Source organism: Telmatherina bonti (assembly GCF_933228915.1).
Source record: "Telmatherina bonti genome assembly, chromosome: 15".
Lineage (NCBI taxonomy): Eukaryota > Metazoa > Chordata > Actinopteri > Atheriniformes > Telmatherinidae > Telmatherina > Telmatherina bonti.
In genome coordinates, this window is record NC_136613.1 from 28,781,617 (window position 1) to 28,809,586 (window position 27,970).

A 27,970-nucleotide genomic window follows, 5' to 3' on the forward strand; every position below is an offset into this window, starting at 1 on the left:
TTTTGCGGCTATTTTTATGTTTTTTTTTGGTGTGGGAGTCTGAGAAAGATGAGGAGGATAAGGGGGGAAAGAGGTTCACACAGGTTCGTTAAGTGCAGCAGCCATCCAACGCGTCCAATCTGCCACCGGTGTCGACTCAGTTGCGCAGAAGGGGGGGGAGAAAAGAGATGGCGATAACAGAAGATGGAAGATAAAGGATTTATCTCCACAGCATCAGGGGTGAAGCAAATCCTCCTACGAGACGTCAACAGTGGAAGTTTAAGGCAGATATGTTGTCCGGCAGAGCCAAAAGAAGCAATTTAGGGTTAGATCCGACGATGTGATAAATCTGTGAGATCTAGCAGGCGGTGCCAGCAAGTTTTTTTCCCCCTCCTCCCTCTCCTCCTTTTCTCCTCCTCTCATAACTCAGTATCCAATTCCCATACAGAAGCACTTCTTGCAGGACTTATCATCTTCAGCTACCCAACATCTGTTTCTCCCCAAGTTTTCAATCGTTTATAACCTGAATACAACATGTGGAGCTGCAACCCCACGTGTTCAGCCAAATAATAAATAAACATTGATATTTAACTCTTTTTTTTTTTTTTTAACCCAATTCACGGAGCTATAGCGTGATAATTAACTATAGAGAGCTAACAGGCATGAGTGTGCAGGTAAAGAGGTAAATTGATTAATTCAGCATCAGAATCTGTCAGCTATCTGTTTCTGCTGGTTGTAGGTCAGTGACTTTCAGCTGTGCAACCTTTAAACTGACTGCAAGCCGGGAGCCAGGTGGGACTGGATCATCTGTCAGCATAAACATGCATCTTAACCAAAATATGAGCACCAAACACTGAGTCAGCACGAGGCAGGCAGCCAACCAGGATGCTGCTTTGAAAGCCCGAGTCCTCTGGAGAGTCATGAACAGGGGCGTAACTTAAAGGGGCGGGGAGGGAGCCGCCGGGGGTGGGGAGTGGAGAAGGAAGGGGGAGGGGGGCATTTGCTGTATTCATTTAAAAAAAAAAAAAAAAAAAAAAGTCTATGTGGGAGCTATGATTTGGAGAGTGAAGAATAGAATAATAAATATACAAATAGATAAATTTAACACAAAAACATAAATATAAGATTAACATTACTCATCTCCTAGTGAGTAGCAACTAGCTTAGTAGCTTAGAGTTTGTCATTATGTTTAGAGTACAAAGGTTTTTGTTTCTTTAAAGAGACTGTTTAATTCGGTGATACCTCTTTTAGTCAACTTTATAGACAATGTAAGAAAAAATTGGGAAATGCATTTTATGCCTCACTACATTGTTGTGTTCAATCAATAATAATAATACCACTGCCACTACTACTACTGCTACTATTACTACCACTACTACTAATAATAATAATAATAATAATCATAATAATAATAATAATAACAAGTTATATTGGATGAAATGCAGTTAAATGTATCTGCATTACCCCCAGGCAAATCAGACCATCCAAAATCCCCACTGAGGGTCATGATGAACAAAACAAGAATAAAAGCTTCCAAATAATGTTGTGGCTGATCTCAGTGTTAGAATTATGTATTTTCTATTAATGCCCCTTCAGTTATTTTCATAGACAGAATTATGCCCTTCAAAGGGATCCATTGCTTTTCACATGGATAAGATAGAGCCAGCAGTGCTGGAAAGTTTGACATTGATATCTAAAAACCAAAACATAGCTCTTTAGGGTTTAACACAGGGCAGCGTGCCAGTGGTAAGAGCTGGCATAAAGCTGGATTATTTTGTTGGATCCATGCTGTGATAAGGTCAGGTATGGTAGATGACGATGCAGTTCACCTGCAGAAACAGGTGCATTTTACTGTGCAGCTGTGCCTAGAAACACGTTGGAAAACAGAAGCTGGAAATAATGAGAAATCAGCTTGGGGACTATATTGGATGTTTTCTGTTGTACTTGTGCTCTTGTTGTTTGGTGTCTGACTCTTCAAGGTATGGTAAGATTCACTCCACAAAGCTGATGATTCTGAAATTGCTTTAAATGTTTTTTCATAAATACTTTTTTTTATTTGCATCTTGGTCAGCTTGGGCCTTCTTTACCTTCTGAGATGTGCCTGTAACCCATAAAGATGTAACGTTTACCACTTCTTTTCCTGGATTACTGTCAATTAATCTACTTAACTGTTACATTTTGCTGTTGACTCTGAACAGTTGTCTTTTGTGACGGGTTTCTGTGCGGTACAAGAACGTGGCGTAGTCATGGCTCCGTTTGAGGTGGTTTATTTTACAATCCAACCCTCGCATCTTTCACACCACCATTCCAGCATTTTGTGTCTCTCATCCAAACTTTCTTCAGACATTTTGTTGCCATTTAATGTAAGACAAGCTAGCAATTTTTTCATAAAATACTAAAATAATCACTTTTTAAATCTACTTTTTATGTTCTATTGGAATTGAAATAATGGTAGATGAAATTTAAAAAATAACCACATCACAACCTCCCAACCTTTTCAGAAATGGGATTGCTACAGAAATATGTTACTAAAGAGTTATGAATGAAAGTAAAGTGAGACAAAGGTGAGGATAGAAATGAGGCTGATCAAGCTGTTACATACATGAGATGGCTTGGTGGCTCCTGAATGCAACAATCCAAACAGAATCACCCAAATTGCACAGTAAAGAAATGAAATATTACAACAAAACGTTTGTATAACAAATGAAGATCTGCGCTGAGTGATGATCGTTTTGCACTTAGATAAGCAAGTACATAGTTTGGACATTTATTTAAGATACAACATACTGCAGCCAGTAGAAACATCATTACCATCATCATACTGAGGACATGCACCTATCAATGGTACTGCATTTCCTCTGAGGGCCATTGTGAACCGTAAGGGCTGCTCGACTATCCTACGTGCTTAAGAAGACGTCAGATGATATTTGACTCTCTGAGAAAATTTGTTTTTGTTTTTTATAACCAGACTGCAGGCGTCTGGCCTGCATGGCTAGACTCAGAGTGAGCAGCAAGCCACAAAGCCAGCTGGTAAAAAGGCTCCGTTGTGCGAATCATAGGAAATGCGTGTTGCTTTCAAAGACTACTTCAGAGCTGAAGACACCCTCTTCTAAGTACAACACACTCAGTGTAACAATTGGGTCCATTGAGGTGTCATGTTTACATCGCTCCCAACGAGACATGGAGGTGATAAGAACCTGCGACTTCTGCAGTCATTTGATGTGGGACGTTTTCAGTGTGGATTGCATCATGAGTCTGACAGCATCAGGGAATAAGCTGCACTCATCCTCAGCAAGAAAGGCACACAGTCTATTATCATGCTGGACATTTTCCTGGGCTTGCTGCTGTAAATGTCACCAGTGGGGAGTGAGCTGCTGCCAAACATCCCCTGTGCAGACGATTCTACCAGTCTCAGTGGAATCCAGCAGCAGAGCAGTAAAAGAAATGGAAAGCTCTGCAGTTGTAGGCCTTGGTGGGTTTTTTTCATTGTGTTGGGTTAATCAGTGCTCCAGTTGGAGTTAAGTGATGTGGACCCCAGGAAACCCAGCTCACACCCAGAGCTGCACTTTGGATGTATATGGACGTGGAAGTGTTGCAGGTCTTCTTCAAGTCCATAGATATCATTGTTTATTCTCTACAGCACTTAAAGATCATGAAACTGAGGCAACCCTCTCAGATGACTGCGCAGGGTAAAATGTACGAACTGGGATTACAAAGACAGATCAAACAGCCCTTACGTAACCGCTTTCTCTGTCTCATTATTCACTATTTAAGATACAGAGAGGACTTCCATAGTTTATATTCCCTTTAACCCTTGCAGGTAATTTCAATTTACCACAGATTTGGGTAATTCGAGGAAAAACCAGTCCGTTACCAACAACTGCAATGAAAACATCAGAGATTTGTATTTTTTCACATTTATTTTTAACTAAACTTCAGTCTTTTATATATATATATATATATATATATATATATATATATATATATATATATATATATATATATATATATATATATATATATATATATATACACACAGGAGGGGGATAAGATGTAAGATTCCATCATTTTCATAGCAGGTCATTACAGCTTGTTTCCCTCTTATGACATGAAGAATTGTAAATGGTCTCATTTTCTTGTTAATCTTAAAGAAACTAAATGTCAAAGTTCTTCAAGTGAAGCTCACCTTTAACATAAAATCACCCCACATCAGGTAACACAATTAGAAAAGTGCTGAAATGAGCTGAAGGCGCCACAGAACAGTCTATTGACTTTAAAAGGTTAATATATTATTTACTGAGTTTTCACTGTGTTTACCTCTGATATTTTTGTTGTCAAACCAGCCCATCCAGCACCAACAACAATGCCAAGTTCAGAAGCTCTTGAAGCCCATTTCCTCCTTGTTCTGAAACTTCAGCAAGTCATCTTCACCCCGTCTACATGACTCATGTTATTGATCTGCTGCCATGCGATTGACTGATTTCCTGTGTCCCTCTCTATTCATACGATTCAGCAAGTGCACCCAATAAAGTGGCCAAGGAGTGTATAATGAATAGAGTATCATGGTGGGTGTTGTCTCCACCAGTTGAACAGTGTTATGAGTGTAACTGAAATAATGACACAAACAGATGTGTTAATAAATGATTTATTTTAAAGCTAAAAGCTCTTGTTATGAATGCAGTAGCCGTGTTGGGCTTTGTGTTTGTGGCTGGCAGATTACTGACTTTCCAAATTAGAAATATGACTTCACACCCAACATAACACACACAAACCCTTGACATTTTTAACTTTGCCCTTATAAGCACAGGTAACATGGGAAACTTAGCTCTGCACGATACACAGCCTGCTCTCGCTGGTGCTTTTACTGTCTGTTTGTTTTACAGTGAGAGTAGATAATAAATGACCTGGGTGTCCATCAGCCGCCATTCACCCTTCAGTCATTGGTTCCTGGTCGAGGGTGGGACTAAGTTTGCCCATAGCTATTCTAAAGTACTTTGATCTGCAGACCTTCATGTCTCCATGTGTAAAACATCAGGATGAAGGTTGATATCCACAATCATATTTTACCAAAGGAATGGCCTGACTTGAAGCAGGTAGGCTCTGCAAGACACACAGGACTCAAAAGGGTTTTTAAGACCTAGAACCTGAGCGTGAGTAGATCCACACGCTGTATAGTGGCAAGATCTCATCTTGACAAACAATTTTTTGTTTTGTTTCTCTGAACACATTTGTATCACAAATATCTGCGCCAGGTCTGTAGCAGACAAAGCTTGAATTAAGAAACATCAGATCTGTCTACCTTTTCCACTTGTATGTGCTGGGAAAGGAACAGCTCACTCCATAAATCTGCTGTCTATGGATGGTTAAACTTTAATCAATAGACACCGGCCTTGGTTTATCTGTTCCAGGTCTTATGTCTGAGTCAGTGTGTCAGCTAATAATTTACTATACGGGACCATTTCTTTCTTTGGTTTTTATTCTGTTTTATTTTCTTTCTATATTTCTTTTTTTTCTCTCTGTCTTTCAGTCAATTTAAGAAGTTTTAAATCCACAGATAACATTTTTCCAATACTACTACTACTACTACTAATAATAATAATAATAATAATAATAATAATAATAATAATAATAATAATAATAAAAATAATAATTTATTTAATCAAACACGTGACAAGTTATTAGGAAGTTGCTATTTAATGTTGTCATATATCTATGAAAGGTTATTTGGTTCCCATTTAATAAATTGTTCCAGATGAAGGAATTAATATGGTATAATTCTATTTTCATGCAGTACAGAATGAACTTTTCTTTTTTCACACAAAAAGTTGAATATCCCCGAGGAGTCACGCTCCACTTTACTTGTACACCAGCTGACATATAATTTTGGCTGAATGGAATCTTGTTATGGACTTCCTTTTGTTTTTTTTTCTTTAATTTCCACCATAAATTTTAATTTATAAATGTATAAACTTTTAATTTAAGCTGAGTCACTAAATTGTAAAGTCTTTCCTAAAAAACAAATATTTTTTGTTTTGTGGCCAAATGTATGCTCATTGTTGAAAAATGACTTCTTCACTACGCCTCCTTTTTATTGATAGAGTGAGAAAAGTTCACAAATATATAATTCTATGTACTCTTGTGTATTTATTGTAAAGGTAACGACTGCTATCTCCACTGGTCCTGGATGTCAACCTAATTATAAATGGCAGTAAAAATGAGTTGGGTTTTTTTTTGGTTATGTGTGTGTGTGTGTGTGTGTGTGTGTGTCTGTGTGTGTGTTTGTGTGCAGCCATACTTATACTTTCTTTTACCAGACCTACACAAGCAAGGAAAACAGAAAGGGGTTTGTGCATCATCACTGAGTATCTTCATCCTTCTTCACAATAACCCACATGACTGCCCCTCTCTGGTCTGCTGCTACATTTTGACTCTGACGCTGGATCTTTCTCCTCCATAACTTTCCTGTGTTTTATGCTTTCTCTCCACATGAGACCCAACTGACTGGGAACCACCAGTGTGTTTGGCCACACTCAGAGCTCTCTATTGTTTGAACTCACTGCTCTCTTGTTTGATCCATATTTCCTGCGGGTGCAACAGCTGAACCAGTGCAAACAGTCTTTTAACTGTAAACCCACTTGTATATTTAGATTTGTGCAGACTGTTTTGTGTTGTCTAGTGGCCTTTCTGTGTGGAGTTTGCATGTTCTCCCCATGTATGCGTGGGTTCTCTCCGGGTACTCCGGCTTCCTCCCACCATCCAAACACATGCATGATAGGTTAATTGGTCACTCTAAATTGCCCCTAGGAGTGAGTGTGAGCGTGAGTGGTTGTTTGTCTCTCTCTGTGTGGCCCTGCGATGGACTGGCTGTCCAGGGTGTACCCTGCCTGTCGCCCAAAGCCAGCTGGGATGGGCTCCAGCTTCCCCGCGACCCTGAATTGGAATAAGCGGTTCGGAAAATGAATGAATATATATATATATATATATATATCAAATGTATTTTTATTTTCCACAAGATAAATCAGCAGAATTAATTAACTTAATCAGAAAAAAGGCTGGGGCAACTTTAAAATTAGCTTCATATCAACTTGAAATAGTCCAGGGACATTTTACTGAGAAGACCTTTAGATTCAACTTTCAGAAGCGTGTTAAAGCCATCTTGTCTTGTGAAAAGCTGAAGCTTATCATCGCATCAAGCTACATGCATTGCAGCAGCTCTGCATGGATGTGAATCAGGGCTTTACTGACTGTCTTGCTCACATTGATCATTTAGCTTAATTTGTATGCGAAAGCCTTCATGACCCCGAACAACTTGTACTTATTTGGGGCGTTTGAGCAGATGCGGGACGATGGTTGAAACTTCACAGATGGGATAACATAATCAGTCATTTAATTAACACTAATGTGAAATACAGTAAAAATGAAATTATGGTTTTATAATGCGTGTTATTCCCAAACTGCATTGGTAGTAATCCTATGTTTTGCATGTCTTGCAGAGATATGGATACGGTGGCTTCGTTCAGCTTCACCATCACTGTGAAGTAAGTCACAAATTTTGTTTGTTTTTTTGTCTTTGGAAAAAAATACAAATATAGAAACAGCTCTGCGTTGTGCACTTTGCTGCGTGCACAACGGGTCCATCCTGGCAGCCTCCTCCCACCCCCACCCCGTGGACCTGTCAGGCTGGTACAACATGTGAGCAGCTGCAGAACTCAGCACGGTGCCCCTGCATCAGCGGAGTGATTCACTTTAAACAGAGTCGTAGCACAGCCAAACACAGTGGGACCTGGCTGATGTATCCCCAGTGAAACTTTTAGCAGCAGGGATTGGCTGGTTTGGTGAAGTTAAATGTAAAATAGTGTTGCATGTAGTTTTATGATGAGGCTGGTGATGGATACTTGCTTAAATCTTGGTGTCATGTTCAAATAAGATCTAAATCTGATCTACAGGGGTTTTGTAAGAGAAAGGCATCATCACCGTGGCAGGAGGGTTTCCATCAGCAATAAACTGTTTGCTGCCATCATGTGGTTGCATCTTAAACTGTAATAAATCCCAAAAGTCACAGCATACAATAAATATGAACCACACTAAGGAAAACAAGTCTGTCAAAGGAAGCAGGTTCTAACACAAGCCTCAGTGAACCTGCGTTGAGTTCAGCGGTGCTCATGCGTTTCAGGGAGAAGCCAAGATGATGAAGGATGGGAAGCTGTTCAGGGTGATTCAGGAAAACTGCTGGGATGCAAATGCACGCATAAAAGACATGGATCAACACGGTGAGCACACACGCATGCACGTAAGTAATACGGTTATTATTGTAAGCTATCAGTACCTAAACATCATATTTCTGTTTATCTGCAGGTGTCACAGTTCAGGCCCTCTCGACTGTTCCTGTCATGTTCAGCTACTGGGTCAGTTCTCACAATGAAAAGAGCTAATTTAATCAAGAAAACTTGGGGGAAATTGTGCTTAATGGCTATGTTTAAAGCCTGAAAGTATAAGGATGACTGAGCTGCATCTCTCCACAATTTTAAAAAGTCTAAAAAGTACAATAACAAAGTGGCTAGTAGTAGTGTGAAAAAATATATAACAATATGAAAGTTTCTATGTGTCAGGATTAAATTAAAGGGTATCTATTCAAGTCTCAGAATTAGGCTAATGCTTTTTTTTTTTTTTTTTTGTAATGTAATTTTTATTAACATTTTCAACAATGGAACAGAGGCAGTTCAGTAGTACAACAAATGACACCCAGTTTCCTTTAGAATGCCCTCTACCCCCCCAATCCCCCACCCAACCAACACATTACAGATCTACATTTTTAGTGTCAAGGAGAAGAGCCAACAAGGAAGGATTAAATAGTATACTAGTCAGACAGCATTAAGAAGCCTCTTAACCCCATCTATTCCTTTTAACCAGGTTCAAATAGTAGACGAACTAGCACGGTAAATTCTAGCTAAGAATAATTCCAGGTACAAAATATCCAACAGGGTGTACAACAGATGTTTTATTGAGAGGTCATGGGGAGGCAGCCGCCTCTGGACTATTAATTTTTTAGCTGCAGTCATGCAAGCCAACCACAATTTACACTGTTTCTGCTTGATTGGGAATCTTGAATTGTCCAAAATAAGAAGTAATGCAGGGTCCATGGGGAAGTCAGCACCTGTTAGTCGGGAAACAATGTCTACTACCTTACTCCAAAACAAAAGTACTTCTGGGCAGCCCCAAAGAGAATGCAATAAAGTACCAACTGAACCAGTCGAGCAGAGCGTGCAGTATGGATGAGGAGCTAGCCCCATCAGGTATCTTTTCTGTGGGGTCATGTAAGTTCGGCGACATATATTAAAATGGATGAACTGATGGTTTGGGTTTTAAGAGGAATTTATAATATTTTCCCAAAACAGCATCCCACATAATGTCTGTCTGCACATTGTTCATATCTTTTTGCCATTCTTTAATTGTATAATCAGAAGATTTTAAATGACCAGATAATACTGAATAAATAAAAGATACAATCTTTCTAGGGGAACTCAAAATGCATTTTATTTAACACAGACATTCACACGCCAATGAAGATGTAACGGCAACATGGTGTTAGGTGTCTTGCCTAAGGAGATGCTGAAGTGTGGTCTAGGAGAATCTGGGCTTAAACACTGACTTTTTGATGAGCAGACAACCATCTTTTCTTCTGGACAGCCAGGGTGACAATATTATGTAAATAAAACAAGTTAAATGGCCAACAGGGGTTTATCTCTGTTGGCACTCCAGGAAGCCAAAGTCAGCTTCTCCAGACCCAAGTCCACCTCTTTAACCACTAAGATACCACTCCCTGAAGTTCACCTGTGAGCCCTGGTGGATACATAACACCAGACCTGGGGACCCTGGGGATGGAAATATTCAAACACTTTACCTTTTTTTCCCTACAGTATGGAAGTCCTTACCCTGGATGATCAATTAATCATTGTTCTGATTTATAAAACCTCATAAATGTTTTTTTTTTTTTTTTAAGTTTACTTTTAGAAGCAAAGCAGCTTATATGTTTTTTTTTTTTTTTTTTTTTTTTTTTAAAGACATATCAGTCTTGTCATTTTGTAATTGCAGGCCAAACCTCATGACACTCTGGATCTCTGCATCATTTTAAATGATGATTTGGCACATACAGTGCAGAGCCACCCTAAGAGGTTTGTAGGCCTGGGCACGCTGCCCATGCAGGCCCCTGACTTGGCTGTGCTGGAGATGAGACGCTGTGTGAAGGAACTGGGCTTCCCGGGCGTGCAGATTGGGTCGCACATCAACAACTGGGACCTCAATGCCCCTGAATTGTATCCCTTCTATGCTGTGAGATATTGCAAAATGCCAGAACACAATCATGTATTAATTAACATAATGATCCTGGTGACTGTGGCTTCATCAGTTTAACTGAGTTCATCATTTCACTTTGTATCTGAAGTTATTTTTTCCCCATCTAGTGAAATATAGTGATCATGCAATGTGTGTTTCACATGCAGGAGGCAGAGGAGCTGGGATGCTCCATATTTGTCCACCCATGGGACATGCAGACAGATGGGAGGATGGCTAAGTATTGGCTACCATGGCTGGTGGGTGAGCGAACTGAAGCAGGAATAGAAGACACTAATTATCTTGCAAAACCAGCCAAGTTGACACCAAAATTACAGCAGTACTTTTGATAATTACAAATGAAACTACCCAAAAACAAATCATAACATTTTAAAACATTTCTGTTGGTTTTTCAGAGTATTTTAGCTTTCAGGTTGGAATTGATGCAATGCGATTACAGCTGAGAGTGCCATTGGTTGCACCTGTAATCATACTCACTCATCTTATACGTCTTATGATGAAAGTTCAGAATAATGAGAAACATAGTGAGTTTTGTGCCTTTTTCATCTTAAAGGAATGCCATCAGAGACAACCATGGCCATTTGCTCAATGATATTTGGGGGTATCTTCGAGAGATTTCCCAAACTGAAAGTCTGCTTTGCTCATGGAGGTACAGAAGAAATGAGATTTTTACCTGGAAAACACAGTTCTGTCTGGCAACAGAAAAAAATACATACATAATGAAGAAAACAAGCTTTGATGTCTTTGTTCATCTGGTTTTAGGTGGCTCTTTCCCATTCACTGTTGGCAGAATTGAACATGGCCACAAAGTCCGACCTGACCTGTGTGCGGTTGACAATAACATCAGTCCAAGAAAATACCTTGGTTCTTTCTACACCGACTCATTAGTTCACGATCCCATTGCCCTGAAGCTGCTCGTTGATGTTATTGGAAAAGTAAGCTCATATTTATTGTCACGTCACTACACAAGTTGTGTTTTAATCATGGTTGGAAAGACCGGTGTGGAATGTGAGAGGGTGAAAATAACAATTCAGCAGTTATTTATGTGAAATCCCTTTCACTTTGAGCATGACACACAGCTGTGTGCTGTGGTTGGTTCAAGTGGCAGAGCGCTCCACTGTGTGTGGAAAAAAATGGATGTTTTAGAGTGGAAATGCTTTTCACCACTTTGACAGAATGTAATGCTGGTGGCCACCACTACTCATAGTGTATGTCTTACTCTTTTAGGATAAGGTAATGTTGGGAACAGATTATCCTTTCCCACTTGGTGAGCTGCAGCCTGGATCACTTATAGAGTCAATGGATATGATTGATGACACTCTTAAGGTAATCACATTTTCCTCTGATTAATCCACTCAAATGTTGAAGTTTTTTTTAAAATTAACTTTATACCATATAAATCTTCTCTAAGCTGGTTTTTTGTTTTGTTTTGCAGGATAAATTGCTTGCTGGAAATGCTTTGGAATTTTTGGGACTGAAACAAGAGATGTTTGTATAACATCATATTGTAGACAAGCTGCTTTATCATCTTCTGATTAAATGAAAAAGCTTAACTGACATTTTCATTGTCAGTCTGATTTAATTTAATTTCAGATTACAGTTTAGAGTAGAGCTAATTCATTCTATTCATGCAGGGGTCTAAAAGGCCTTATTTTATTCATTTTATTCTTCTAATACTTTTGTTTACAAATGCAGGCTCAGGAGGGAAGTCTTTAGACAGATATTGTTTGCGTACATTAATGGCATTTGATTGATAAAACAATTTCAAATTATAACAGCAACATTGTAAATACAGTATATTTTGCCCATCTCTGCAGGGATTCAAACAACATTTGCCCTATATCTTGTTATTAATTAATGAATGATCTTTCTGTTACGATATTAATAACTGTAACATGGTTATGCATCGCTTCTGTATGTGGTATGTTTTCCTCTTTCTTTCAGATAAATTTTCACATTGTTTTTTCAGGTACATATTAACAGTAAATCCTACTTAGAGGGATGCACAATTATTCCAGTTGGTAGTTCGCTTTGTTTCAAAAATGCTCTTCAAACTGGACTAACATAAACAAATTGTTGCAGAAAAAATATAGAAATATTCTGTTAAATCTAAATGCCATTACTTGAATTAATGAATTCATTTAGCTTTTTGGATCATTAAACATAGACGTTAATAGAAAGTAATCGGAATAAATAAAAATAAATAAATAAATAAATTATATATATATATATATATATATATATATATATATATATGTATGTATATTATATATGTATATTATACAGTTGTGCTCATATTTATTCATACCCTTTCATTAAAGAAGGAAAAAACCAACTGCCTGTAAAATAAGCTGAAATTGACTAGAGTAATAATATACAAAAATTTGATGAAAATCATTACATTATTTTGTAATTCTGGTTCAATAGAAAAAGTTTTATTTTTTAAAAAAGCAAACAAATAAGATAATTTATCACATATTACATCACTCATAAACAAATATTTTGTTGAACAATCCTTTAATGTTTCTGCTGCAGTCAGATGTTTTCTGTTCCCCTCAGTCAAACTTCTGCACCTGTTGACAGGTATTTAGTCCCACTGTTCAACAGAAAAGTGCTCTAATTTGTCGAGGACCAATTTATTTGTTTGTTTTTTGTCTTTCTTCAACTCAATTAAATGAAAAAGAGTGTCTTATACTACTAAATAATATTTTTGCAAATTTTTAGTTATTGTTCAGCCTTTTCTTTAATAAAAGGGTATGAATACATATGAGCACATGGTAAGCTATTACATAACACGTGTGTCTGAGCAGCATTTAGGTGGGGAGAAAAGTTACCAGCTGAGCCAAAGGTGTCGATCCACGTGACCTGCTCATTGTATACATATATATATATATATATATATATATATATATATATATATATATATATTTATATATATATATATTTCTCGCTATAGTTCTCAAATCCCAAACCACTCGCTCTTTAATTATTTTAGACTGTGTTCAGCCCTCAAGACACATAATACCCATTCGGGATCCAACTTAAAACCCCATCCAATTGTTGATCTGGTTGATTTTGGTTGATTTTGAGTTCCCCGAGAGAAATTGTATCTTTTATTTATTCAGTATTATCTGGTCATTTAAAATCTTCTGATTATACAATTAACGAATGGCAAAAAGATATGAACAACGTGCAGACAGACATTAAGTTACTGGTTGTACTACGTCTGAATAATATATATATATATACACACACATATATATATATATATATATATATATATATATATGTGACGGTTCGGTCTTTGATTCATGCAGCTCCACACTACTGCGGCTCCATAAATGACAGTGGACCACCAGGTGAATTGCAAGGGGGGTTTATTGCTCCTGCAACACAGCAGGCAACACAAAACAGCGTGAGATGGCACCGGACTCGGACAATTTGCATCACAGCAAGATGGTTTCTCCTCTGTCCTATCTCAGCAAATGAAACAAAACTAAACAAATTGTGGTTACATAAAATAAAAGAAAAATATCTTGGTGATCGTATAGTGTATATTTCTCCATAAAACATATTAAAGCTCCTCAAATAATACAATTATATATAGCATTAAACAATGCATCCAAAGCTGAGAACAAATTAAGCTATTTAACAAAACATATAAAGAAACTCAGTTTCCATAGACATATTATTAAACAGAAATATTATGAGAGTGAACACAAAAATGCACAACACATTACCTGCAACACAGCAGGCAACACAAAACAGCGTGAGATGGCACCGGACTCGGACAATTTGCATCTGAACATGTGTGAGAAGGTGACATTTAAGCTAGGTTAGCTTAACTAAGAAAAGTTCCCACAAAACATGTTACAGACTAAAAACCAACTGTGAAAGCTCAACCCAGCAGGCATAAAACACAACAAAACTATACACAGCAGAATATTAAACATTAACACGTGAAACACTCCAAAAAATCAATATTTGCCTCGGACTCTAGGGGAGCATGTCTTACCACAGCAAGATGGTTTCTCCTCTGTGCAATTCCCACGCTGTGCACTACGCCAGTAGATGGCGGTGTTGCACCTACTTTGCCATAATTTAATATGGACTTTTGTACTCCGTTACATATATATATATATATATACATACATACATATATATAAAATGATATAATAAAATGTGGAACAAGACAAAATATTAAATATTAAACAACATAAAATGCATTTTGTTTCAAAATAACGTTATAGATGTATATCTGCATAGATCCCATTTTACCGTCAACAAAGAGGCGGTTTCCTGTGCGACATTACGTCACATCCGCTTCGTCGATGCCGAGGTGAACGTTACAGAGTAATGGCGGCGTGCCGGGGCTCTTCGTCGAAATGGTATTTCACCCGGGAGCAACTGGAAAACACGCCGTCCCGTCGATGTGGAGTAGAACCAGACCGGGAACTTTCCTACCGACAACAAGCGGCAAATCTGATCCAAGACATGGGTCAGAGACTCAATGTGTATCCTTTGTAAACAAGCTTATTCCGGAGCGGGTTTCAGGCGGACATGGCGCGAGCTAACCTTTCCTGCTGGCTTGTTTTAAAGACACTTTTTAACAAAGACGCGAGTTCAGGTTGCAAGACACAGGTGGCTTTCACATGAGCGTGGGTTTTTTGTTGTAAAGCCTCTGTTATTCAATCTTAAGCTGGAGATTTCAGTGTCTTTATCTTAGCAGCATGCTAACTGAGAGTTAGCGCGTGAAAGGCCATTAGGTTTGCGCGTGATGTTGAATCGAGTTATAACAATCATACTATTTATTTTATAATGTGTTCTTAAAGTGAATGCGTGTTATTTAACATTATTCAGACGTAGTAGAACCAGTAACTACGACGTACAAAGAGCAGGTCACGTGGATCGATGCCTTTGGCTCAGCTGGTAACTTTTCTCCCCACCTAAATGCTGCTCAGAGACACGTGTTATGTAATAGCTTACCACTGACTTCAACTTTACTCTTCCTTCAAGCATATATCCATGCGCCGACACAACTGACTCAAATTAAGTGCAGAGTCTTTGAGCAGAACCTAATAGACTGTGAGGTTTACTTAATTTAAATTCCGGTGTGTTGAAGCAGCAATACGTGGAAAACCTGCTGGATTGTTGCACTTGCAGGACTGAGTTAAATACCTCTATTCCTCTGTATTTGCTGTAAAACTGGTCTTCGTTTCATGTTTCCATTTAATTTCTTGGGTATCAGTCATACCTCATGAATAGTATTGCATTAACTTCAGACAAAATAATTATTCCCTTGACCATCTCTTCAGCTCTCAATTAACAATAAATACAGCAATTGTTTACATGCATAGATTTTATATGCACCATTCTTTCACCAAATTCCATAGGAATGTAAGTATCTTAAAAATAACATAATGATTTTCAACTTTTTGTATGCATCTCTTAGTGTAAACTGGGTGATAATTCACATACTGATGCTTTTGTGCAGACCATATCTCCAACAACCCTGTTCTTGGCTGCAAAAGTGGAAGAGCAACCCCGTAAACTGGAGCATGTGATCAAAGTTGCACATGCCTGCCTAAACCCACAAGAAGCTCCTCTAGACACAAAAAGTAATGTAAGTCCAGGTACCCATGCATAGTGTGAGGTTGTTTTTGTTTTGTTTGTTTTTTCCTCCCCTATCTACCTATCTATCCAGTTGTCTCAGTGGTTATGGTTTCCCTATATATAACTAGCTGTGCCACATTGTTCTGCCCTGGTCAAGGGACTTCTATTTTCCTGCCCTGGCTTGCAGTTGGTGTGTACCAAACACCTGCACCTTTTAAAGCTGGCATTAATGAGCCTCTCTGTTTGGAGTTTTGGCCATTTTAAATCAGTTGTTAGGGATATAGAATAATAGACTCATTACAATTGTGTTGTAATGATTGTCTATCAAACTTCAGGCATACCTCCAGCAAGCTCAAGAGCTGGTGATACTTGAATCCATAGTGCTGCAGACCCTGGGTAAGTAGTGGCAACTGGAGTGGATGGCTTAAGAAAACTTTGTTAATAATTATAATTAATTAATAAATAATCATTGGTTAATGGTTATAAATAAGGGCTTAGAAATCATAGGTTGTTATTGAATCTATTTATCACAACCTAATGTGAGAAATGTTTTATCATCTGCTCTATGGCTACTTTGTCAGTCTTGTCATATTTTACAATGAGTCATGTAAAGGTGACATGTCATTCTTAAAAAGTTGGCATTAGGCATGCAGTATAGTGCTCATGAGCTTTTTTGTTCCTGAAGCACATTGCAAATGCTGCCTTCGCTTCACATTTGCAATGTTTTCTTACAAGACTGAAAAGTTGTTGGACTTACTGATTGACTACATTGGATAGAAAACATTTTCATTTTTCAATGTGCAAGTGGTTGAGTAGGCTTAAAAGTAATCTGTACAAAATGTAAATAAACCTAATAAGCTGCACTTTTTATATATATATACATATATATATATATATATATACAGGAGGACTACATCTCTTTGATCACTCACAAAATGACATGTCACCTCCTAACTGTGTCTGTGTTGAACTCACCTGTTATGTATTTTGTTCCAGGCTTTGAAATTACTATTGATCACCCACACACTGATGTGGTGAAATGTTCCCAGCTAGTGCGAGGTAGAGGCTTCCTTCTTTGCTCTTTGTGCCCTCTGCTCTTGTTTGTCCCACCTCAGATGTGGGTGGGGAGGGGGTGAAAACCTTGCCTATGTAATGGTTACTTGGCCACAAATGCCTTGTCCTTTTGACCTTCTACTGATTATTTTTCCTGTATTATGTAACATAATTGACAACATTTGCCAATGCTAATTGGGCCAAGACCAAGACGGATTTTTTTTTTTTTTTTATTTCACCAAACAGTTTAGCGATCGTGGTTGTTTAGCATGGTTAAATTAGTGGTTTTGGGTAGCATTTTGATTTAAATGGCTTTTTTTCCTTCCTTGGCAATGACAAGACTATGGTCAGACTATTATCAGCTTGACTTTGCTAAAGTTGATATAGTCTGTTCTCAAATACACAGTTCTATGCTATTGTAAGTATAAAATTAAGATTTTTGTAATTGTAACAGCCTTTGTTTTATTCTAAAGGTTATTTTGGCAGCAAACATGATAATACAACATACCACAACTACTCCTCTTTGTCTATATCACATGCAAGTAAAAATCACGTGCAAAATAAAATTGTAATTATTACTCTCCATTACTTGTGAATTTTGTAGCCAATGTTGCCATGCTGATGGCGAACATTGTCCAGGAAATTTGTTATAATTTCTCGGTTGTAGCACCTCTAGAGAAGTGGAGTAATAATAAAACTCTGATGGATAGGAAATTGAATGTGGGATTTTATTATCCGTTAGAAAGATAAAAATATTCTATTTGCCCCAGTTTCAGTTAAATCGAGTTTTGTTTTTTTTTTTCTTTTATGGAAACAACATTTTTATAGAGAACAATGTTTTGGTTCAGATTACACATTTGTGGTTTAAATCGCAGAATTATATAAAGCCTTGAGTGATTAGTCTTCAGTTTAACTTTTCATGTGGTCATTTAATATACATAATTTGGGGGTTTTGTAATTGCATTTTGTGAAAATGATCCAGTTTGTAGTCAGAACTTTGGTCATTTTGTATTCTCTGTAAGTTTTCTTGTAAATTTAAGTTATCCAGCTTAAATAACCTCTGTCTTGGTCTTGGCGTAATCGGTGCATTAATAGTTAAAGAATGGTAAATGTTGAGTGAAAATATTTTGTTTTACAGACATCTTACTATTTTTTGTCCTTCTCCTTTCTCCCTTTTTTCTCTTTTACAGCAAGCAAGGATCTGGCACAGACTTCCTATTTCATGGCTACCAACAGGTTGTTATCCTGCCCCTCCTTTGTTGCACTTTGACTGCACACCATAGCTTCCTGTAATGCAGGGTACCCTTTCAGTGTCCAACGGGCCCTACTTGCGCTGGTGGTTGTTGGGACGCTTGCTTCCTCCCCTCAGCTCCCCTCCCTTTCTCAGAGGTAGCGGGATGTGGTGGCTTGTGGCGTTACCGGCCCCAGTTGCAGTGCGGTGTATTGTACAAGGGACCACGTGTTGGCACAGATGGGTTGAATGCAAGATGTGAAGTGTAGTGGTGCGCTTGAAACCCACATGTTTGTTCGGTTGCGAAAAAGTGCATAATTCTAAAAGAAAGACACTGGTAGCCTGAGTAGCAGCTAAAGATTTCACAGATGTAAACATTTCTCGTAGAGGTTCCTCCGGTAAGTACTGCAGATGAATTTTTAAAGCTTTCTTTTGATATTTTCATTTTCTTACTGCAGATATATGTATATATATATTTTTAGCTTTTGTAATGGTTGCTTTTTCTGCCTAGCTCTACAACATTCTGTCATACATTTAGATCTTAAAGGCTCAATTTGAACCCATTAAGGACCTATGGTATATAAAGGTTTTACCTTTAGCAGGGGTTGGTCCACTTTAGCTAAGCCAAGACAGACTTTTTGTTTTATTTTTGGTTCTCTGAAATTTATAGCAGAAGTACTCAGTTTAACCCTATAAGGGCCACAATCCAGCATGTTTTGCACATATCCTTGCTTCAACACAACTGACTCAAATTAAACGCAGAGTTTTTGTGCAGAACCTAATAGACTGTGAGGTCTACTTAATTTAAATTCCGGTGTGTTGAAGCAACAATACATGGAAAACCTGCTGGATTGTGACCCTTGCAGGACTGAGTTAAATGCCTCGGTTCCTCTGTATTTCCTGTAAAACTGGTCTTTGTTTGATTCATGTTTCCATTTAATTTCTTGGGTATCGGTCATACCTCATGAACACTACCTTCAGTTTATTAGCATCTAAACATATTTGTGTACTATTTGAAAGACATGCTGGTGCTTGCTCACGTTAAACAACAGATAAATGTTTGAGGCAACTTTTTACTGTTCAAAGGAATCACATTGCATTTTAAGTAATAGCGCAACTCCAGCATTCTAACATTGTAGTTTTTCATATAACCAATTCTGTTAAGTCTTTCTGTTTGTTGTTTTACCTCGTCGTATCTGAGCCGTGTGAACACGAGAAAACAAGAACAAGTATTTGAGCTGCAGCTTCACCTCTATCTAAAAAGTATTCTTGCTCTGTGTTAGTTAAAAACACGGCAGGCTTGTCAAGCTGATATAAACACAACCAAACGCTTAGACACACTTTCTCTGTAAATGTAGCAGGAAAGTGTGTCCAAGCTTTTAACCGGCGCTGTATATGTGTGTGTTTCTGTTTGTATGAAGTCAAAGATTAAGATAATTGTGTCACTGTAGTGCAGTTAAACTTCTGTGTATTTAGCACTGACTGTTCAGTCAGTTTTTGATATGTAGAAGTTATATCGTTAGCTGATGTCGTCCACGACCTGCAGAGCCGGGGGTTCTGAGGACCTGGATTTAGAAAAACTCTTTTATAAGCTAATTGCTCTTGGCATGCTGATGCAAATTATGACTATGTGAACACTGTGACTATCGTAATTTTGACATCAAACACTCACTGTGGCTCTATGACCATCTATGAGGAACCTAAACACGATAATCCAGGTCTGAAAGGAAGTCGCATTGACTATGAGAGCCTGTTAGCTTGTCTGTGAGAGTAGATACTTTGGATGAAGGTAGCTTTCCACGTTACAGGTGTCTCTAAAACATTTGCAAACATTTCTTCATTTTTCTTATTGAAAAGTCTACAATGTTATCTGTTACTGGCACGGCGCAGCTGCAACCCCCGCTATGGGTAATACCAAAATATCAAATCAAAGATACTTAGCATTTTGTCTGCAGATCAAAGATTGTTTTCTGTTTTTTTTTTTTTAGTTGTAAAGCAATACAAATGTTTCTTTTGAAGAACTTGGTCCTTAAAGGGTTTGTTGTAGATGCTAACTAAAAAAAATCTTTTGTCATTTACTGTCCTCAGCATTTTGTCTTCTTCAACATTGTCTGGATGCTGACTGTGAATGGTGCCAGGAGTTTGTAAATGCTGAAATTTTAGTATTTGATGGTTTAATCTGGCTGATTTCTTTTGCTGTTAAAATTGCTCCAAGATGAATTTAGAAATCTCAAAGAGCGAGTAAGATAACTTTGTATAAGGGCACCATAAGCAGACCTCCAGATTCCAGACTTTGTGCTCATCTATATGCCTTCCAACCTCACATATGTTTTAATGATGCAGTTTTAGGTTAGTAGTCTATACTTTTCCACAGCTACTTGCACAGACAAGCTGTTAGCAAGTTTTTCCCCTTCAAATGTCTTGAAAATTTTGCACAATATAGTACTCTGGGAACTTGACAGTGTAACCGTCTCTTCAGCTTTATCATTACGGTCACTTGTTAAGATAAAAAGATGTAGAGATGAACTACGAAGACTTAAATATTAATGCATTTATAAAGTCAATTGATAAGTTGATCTTTGTTTCATGAGCCGTAACATGCTGTCTTCTAATCTGGAACCAAACTTTGGACTGCCAGCATTTTGGTGGTAGCCATTATTGTCTCCTTTTATGATATCCTGCAGTGGTTGGTGGTGAACAAGCTCCTGTCTTGACCCTTATAGTTTACCTCTGCTGAGCAACTTTACCCATTAAAATAGGTTTTATCCTAGAGTTTTTTTAAGTATGACGTAGTACTACTTTACTAGTACACAGTCAACACTGGCATCATCCATCCACACCCAGATTTGGCAGTTTTTTGTTTTTTTTTTAAATCTGCCAGAAAAGCATGCACAGAAAGTAGACATGCTGCTTGTTGGAGTGGCGTTTTATCAGATAACTACAGTGATGTAACGGTCACATGGGTGGCCTCACAGTCAGTGGGGAGAAACTTCTAACTGTTGCACACCCCCTCCCTGCTTTCCTCAGCCAGTAAACAAAATAAATTCCCAAAAAATGAATCATCATCATCATGAATTTATTAAAATCTACTTTTTTAATGATCAGTTTGATTTTATTCAGATGATGAAGCTGGAACATGATTGAACCATGTTGTTTTATTAACAATCAAATCTATTTATCAGTTATGCAAAGATTTTACAACTCATGTCAACAGCACGATTAAACTTCCTGCTCCCTCTTGTGTGTGTGGTTTTTTCTCTTTCCTGCACATGTTGGATGGATTTGGACCTCCTTTGGCTGGACTTCCTCTCACTCTGCAGTCTACACCTCACCACCTTCTGCCTCCAGCACAAGCCCACAGTGATAGCTTGTGTTTGCATTCATTTGGCTTGCAAGTGGTCCAATTGGGAGATCCCAGTTTCTACTGACGGCAAACACTGGTGGGAGTACGTGGACAGCTCTGTCACCCTGGAACTGCTTGATGGTGGGATTATGCTTTACATTGCTGTGGCATATTTTGCTGATTCATTGTATTTATAGCAAACATCTAGAATAATGTAATGCATTGACATGTTTATGAAGGATACGTTTGTTGAACTGCTTATGTGTGTGAAGGAGACTAAATGCTGCTGTATTGTGTGAGTTTAGAAGTACAGGTGGTTTACTGTGTGTCTGCTTTACACTTGCAGAGCTGACCCATGAGTTTCTGCAGATTCTGGAGAAAACTCCTAGTCGGTTAAAGAGAATACGCAACTGGAGGGTAGGCTAAACATTTGTTTTTGTCATGTTTTCCTAAAGCTGCTCATTTTGTAAACAGTTTAAACGTTTGAAGTGAATGACAACTACGAATTTTGGGGAGAAACTTTGAAAGATGCTGATCCTGCCACTGATCATTGAGTCACTAGCATTGTTTTAAAAGTCCTTAAGCTACTTTAAATTCTTGATTTTTTTTTTATGTTATTGTAATTGTTTATTATATTATATTATTCTTCTCCCAGCTCCCCTCCTCCCTCTCCCACAGCGCATACCTGATAGCCCCAGCTTTAATACTCCTATTTTGATCACGACACACTGTCTGATACTGTTTAGGCTCAGGGCACGATGTTGGAAGTGTGCCCTGAGCCTTGGAAGTGGTTTACTCTGATGAGCAGGACGCAGACTAGAAACAGACAAACATTTGCTTTGAACAAATTTAAAATCTTATAAAGATTTATATACATTTAAACTGTATGTTGTAATGGAAATATGGATTTTTAAATCAATCTCTGGGATATAAAATGTTTAAAAACATACTATCTAATGGATTGGTATTAAAAAATGCAATTTTTCAACAAAAAAAAACTGCTAAAATTGTCATAGTGTTGAAAAGGGTTCAGAGAAGATCTTGACATAAATCACAAAGAGGAGAAATTTAAAATGAAAGAATTTTTAATTTTAGAAATGTACTGAGAGACATAACCATGTTTCACCTTCACATGGTCTTATTTAAATTACATTACTGTACAGTATGCCTCATTTATGGAGGTCTCGAAAACAAGCAGATCTTGGCTAAACCCTGTAGTAGTGTGTAAATGCACCAAGTCAATGCACAGCATTCCCAAGTGCACTCCACATTTATATACATTTTTTAAGATCTACTTAAAGAAGTGAAGAAAGCTCCCTTAAAACCAACCAGCATCTAATTGAAATAAAGAACTAAACATTGCCTGACATCTTTCTGCCCTCTAGGCAACACAAGCTGCTAAAAAACCCAAGACTGAAAACGCCCAGTTGACGGACAACTCGTTTACTGGCCCTTCCATCCTCCACGATCAAGCTGATCATGGAGTGACACTCCCGGGAGTTTCATCATCCAACCCAAGTTTTTCCAAGGCAGGGGCTGCCTTCTCTGTGTCCCTGCCTGGCCAGTCCAGAGGAGGAACTCTGTCTTTGGACACCATGGCAGCCGCATTCAATCCAGCTACCCACGGTGAATGGTCCCAAGGCAGCCAGAGCCAAGCAGGGTACACTTCTGCCTGTATTAAGCAGGAACCTGTCAGCATCCCTCTCCAAGAATCCCCTCTGTCTTTGCAGAGCTCCACTTCATCTTTGCTGCAGCACCCCCCAACTTACAGGACTGAAAAGACACTAGATCTCAGCCTTGTCAAACAAGAACACAAAGGGTCTGGTGGAAGTGGAATGATGAAGCATCAGCCACCACCTCTCTCTGCTTACCCTCCACCAAGTCAGCCTCCTCCCCAACCTTCACCAGTTCTGAAGCTGTCTCTAGATAAATACAGAGAGAAACATTCTGCAGAGCCGACTGTCCCTGTGCAGAAACGGAGACAGGAGCACCACGGAGGGGTAATGGACTGCGACATCAGGGGGGATTCGACATCCTCCTCTAGCTATGCACCACCCACTATTAGCCAAGTAGATCATAGAAAGCATTCTCAGCCCCACCAAACATCCCACAGCGGTGGTGGCGGTACCTCAGCATCCCCAATGAAAATGAAAGGCCCTTCTTCCTCAGCTTCGGGCCAAGAGAGACGTCACCATGGTGACAAACGGGACAAAGGCGGGCTCAAACTTCGCCTGGCGGTTCCAGGATCCAGCGGCAGTTCGCAGCTCGAGAAAAGCGGACAACCGAGCAAAGATGAGCTCAAGATGAAGATAAAAGTTTCATCTTCAGAGCGCCACAGCTCGTCAGATGAAGGAATGGCTGCCAACAGCAACAAGACTAAACATTCCAGTCCACTGGTGAGCAAAGAGAAACAACACCGTGGAGCAGACCTTCATCGTCCTCATAAGCACAGTCATCCTAACGTCCACAGTGGCAACGGGCGGGGAGGCACAGAGGGCCCAGGGGGCGGGCTAAGCCTGCTGCGGGGACCTCCACGACTGGTTGCCATGGAAGGAACGACACTTGGTCATCCCGCATCCACCACTATGACTTCATCTTCATCACGCAAGAGGGTGTACCAAGAGGCCAGCCACAACCACCACCCTTCGTCCTCCTCCTCCTCCTCCTCCTCCTCCTCCAGTTCTTGCTCCAAAGTGAGCAAAGTCTCCAAGGGTGGCCCTGGTGCTGCAGGTACTTCATCCTTTTCTTCCCCCTCTTTTCCTCCTCGCTCCTCTCCTGTACTGCAGTGTGTCTCATCTGGCTTGCAGCTGTGTGGCTAACCTCCCTCCCCACCCTCCTCCTCTTCCTCCTCCTCCTCCTCCTTATTCTTGTTTCTCCTCCTCCCCTCCTGTCACACCCAGGTGGGCTTCGGACCTCTCAGCAGTTCCTTCCTAGCGAATCGCCACATGAAGTCGGAGAGCAGAGACACTGAGTCCGCCACTCCGCAGCCGTGGCCCGCACACGGAAATGGCAACAAAACTACCCACAGCTCAGATTTTGAGGACTATGCTCACCTCCTTGTCAAGTGCCCTAGGAAAATAACTCTATGTGATGATAAACCCTTTACTCAAAGGCAGGAAACCTTGTCTGCAAAAAAGAGAAGAAAAAAAAAGTATTGTCGGACCTCCTGGTTTCTCAGACAGATGAATAATTATGCTTCCTGACTGTCACACCTGTGGGCTGTGATACTCAGTCTTGTCTTTGTTAGTGTTGAATGCTGCTCGGTTCTCTTTTTTTTTTTTCCCCCCCATATATGGGTCAAGGAAACTGAAATGTGGATGTATGTGAGATTAGTATGGGTTGAATGTGTGTGTGTGTTTGTTTCAATCAAGGGGAAAAGTCCCTTCCTTATGTCAGATCTCCATATGGAAAAACAAGTATTACAAGTTCTTTGTCAGAATGGAAGGTGCACTTTTTTCTTGCTTTTTTTTTCTTTTTTTTTTTTTTAAACAATAATTTAAGCGAATCACATTTCTGTGGTTGTGTGGCGGAAGTTGGTGGAGCTGGAGATGAGTTATGTTTGTTTGCTGGCATTCCACTTAATACTGATGGATGCACATTTCATTTTTTTAAGTGTAAAGTTTCATCTCCCAAATTCCTTTCTTGTCTTGGTTTCTTTTTTTTACATGAATACTTTGCATTTAATTTGCATGTTTTTCAATCGTCAAAGGGATTTAGGAGGAGAGCGCTTACATGCTGTTTACTGGAATATGGAGATTAATGTACATACGTTTTTGTATGTTTAAAGAAAAAAAGCTATACAGTGACTACTCAGGTTTGGAGCTGCTTGTGTCTATAAGGTGACTGATACTTAGAGTTTTATTTTGTTGAGTGGATTCGGCATCATCTCATGAATGATTTCTGTAGTTGGTGCTTCTTAGAGCTATATACTGCTGGTTTCCACCGCAGGAGCTAACGGTTGATTTACTCTCACACATGCAACAGCCACTTACACAGCAATCAGAGGGATGCAATTCATACCAAAAAAAACATGTAGACCTTAAGCCAAAGGTTGTGCCTCCATAAACACAAAAAAGGCAAAAGATGATAATATGTAATTAAAGTTTACATAAACTCTTTTACTTTGATGTTTATCAGACTACACTACATCAGGCCCTTTCGATGTCAACCACTGAACACATTTCAATGTTATTCATGTGATCATTAACAAGATGTGTGTTCACAAAAAAAACCCCAATTTTTCTCATCTTTGCAAATAATTTCAGATCATTTACTAATTCATCATCATTTACTAATGTTCAAGCCCACATTCATCCCATTCTCCTGTATGGGCACGACTTTGCCATCACTTTTATTACACATTGTTCTAAGATGTCAGAAATGACCCGGTTCTCTGTTCCATGCTGGGTTTCGAGTTTATTCTAGTGTGCAAAATACCGGATACATCTCACACTGCATTGTTTGTGTAACCTGATGAGGCATTTAAAGTTGGACACAGAACAAGGATAATTGTAGACAGATGAGCATAAGCCCACCCACGCCTTGCATCCTTTTCACATTTTCATTTCAACATTATGAATAAACAGAAGAGTTGCCACTACCTTGATGGTAAAATCTGGTTGTCATTTTATTAAACTGCAATGTCTACCATGTTGTAAAGCTGCAGGGAAGACCCACTGAGTGCTAGAGGTGATTAATAAACAGCTTCCATTTGGCAAAATCTATATATTCACATAAAACTGCAGTAACTGTTTTGCCTCAACTCAAGACGCATCCATTCAGTGTAAACTGATTCGCAACAGGTTCATGTATATTTGCACATTTGGGCACATCATTTTGAAAGTCTGTAAAAATAGTGGTTGCTAATATTTTAAAGGATTTATTATTACACCATGTAACATTTAAAAAGTCCTCTGGGTGTTTCCTTTGACGAGTTTCTTCACACCCACAGAGAAAACTTGCTTTTCATCTCAGCAATGGAGGTCAAACTTCACTTGGACCCATTTGGCGACCACAGCGCTTCCCCCTCCATATTTTCACATTTGGTTTTTCATTCCTTGAGATGAACGAATGCTTGAGCAGCTGGTCAGCAGACGGCCGTCGTCTCTGGTCACTAAGGTTGACAGGAAGTTAATTAAACATTTAAACGGAACAATAAAGGGCTGTAAGTAAGCATTTACCAACAAAGGTAAACAGTTTCATCGTAACTATTTACCTTGTCAGGCAGATTTTTACAAAGTCCTTTGCACTCTCTGAGAATCCATCTGGTAAAGATGGCATCAACCCTTTCCTAGCCCCAATGTAGAACAAGGCAGCCATCTTATCCATGTGTGCAAGTGGTGGTTTTCCTGTGGCCATTTCAAACACCGTGCAACCAACGCTCCATATATCTGACTTCCTGCCATATCCTGACTCGTTTATAACCTTTACAGGGGAAAATAAGGAGAAAGTGGAAGTAGTGCAAATTAGAAACTTGAATTCAGTTGAAAAGAACGGAGTTACCTCTGGTGCCATCCAGTAAGGCGTGCCATGGACAGACTTGAGCAGCTCTCCACTGTTACAGGCTGTGTGGCTTAAGCAGCTAAGACGTCGAGCACATCCAAAGTCTATAAGCTTGATGACACCAGTCGGCATCAGCATGACGTTGTTTCCTTTTAAATCCCGATGAATCACCCTGTTCAGATGCAGAAAGGCAACTCCTTCAAGGATCTGATGGGTGTACAGAGTCAGGACGCGCTCAGGTAGCGGACCAAATCTAAGGGCGGCAGAAGACAGTGTGTGCTGAAAGGTACATATAAGGATGGGGAGGAACTATAAGAAACAGCTGTAAATCATGCAGAAAAACAGTTTCAACCTATGAAGGATGCTGGCGATAGATCCTCCTGGGATGTACTCCATGAAGACAGAAACAACATGATGACAAAGCCATGTCCCCAGGAAGCCAACAATGTTGATGTGTCGAAGGGTTTTCAGGAGCTCCACTTCTCCCTGAAGACGTTTGTACTCCTTCCTCGCAGCTTCAGGGTCAGAGGAGTCCAGACTCACCTGCTTCACAGCAATCAGCTGACCCTGACTGGTCAGGCCACAATACACCTGGTGAGACCAGTTTCAGTCAGTCGTTTGGACACCTGCATCCTCTGTCAAAACCTGAATAATCCCCATGCTTGGAGGACGTTCAAACAGCTTTCGTTTGCTTTAGTCAAAGATTACACAAAAATTAATTTCAATATTAAATATATTTAGGAAAATAAAGTGTCTCAAGTGAATAATATGAAAATAAATATATAAATGATTATAAACGCATTAAATAGATTGAGCACATAAAAATAAATTAAAAACTACTAAATGCAATTTGTACAATATTTATGACAATGGATGTAAATATTCTTTTTTGACTTGAT

At 39.0% G+C, this 27,970-nt stretch overlaps 2 protein-coding genes across 2 annotated transcripts; both read left to right on the forward strand.

Moving 5' to 3' along the window:
• Positions 1-5,015: 5,015 nt before the first annotated feature.
• acmsd (aminocarboxymuconate semialdehyde decarboxylase) lies at positions 5,016-11,827 on the forward strand (the record flags this gene model as incomplete). Its single annotated transcript, XM_079253724.1, has 10 exons — positions 5,016-5,072; positions 7,473-7,517; positions 8,153-8,249; positions 8,335-8,384; positions 10,072-10,308; positions 10,479-10,572; positions 10,883-10,978; positions 11,092-11,264; positions 11,557-11,655; positions 11,765-11,827. The coding sequence occupies 10 exons, from the start codon at positions 5,016-5,018 to the stop codon at positions 11,825-11,827; spliced, it is 1,011 nt and encodes a 336-aa protein (XP_079109850.1).
• A 2,858-nt stretch (positions 11,828-14,685) lies between these two features.
• Positions 14,686-25,908, forward strand: ccnt2a (cyclin T2a; the record flags this gene model as incomplete). The annotated part of the gene is made up of 10 exons (XM_079253899.1): positions 14,686-14,843; positions 15,645-15,726; positions 15,824-15,952; positions 16,278-16,338; positions 16,939-17,001; positions 18,186-18,231; positions 21,547-21,710; positions 21,916-21,986; positions 22,955-24,299; positions 24,470-25,908. The coding sequence occupies 10 exons, from the start codon at positions 14,686-14,688 to the stop codon at positions 24,538-24,540; spliced, it is 2,190 nt and encodes a 729-aa protein (XP_079110025.1). The 3' UTR covers positions 24,541-25,908.
• Positions 25,909-27,970: the final 2,062 nt, after the last annotated feature.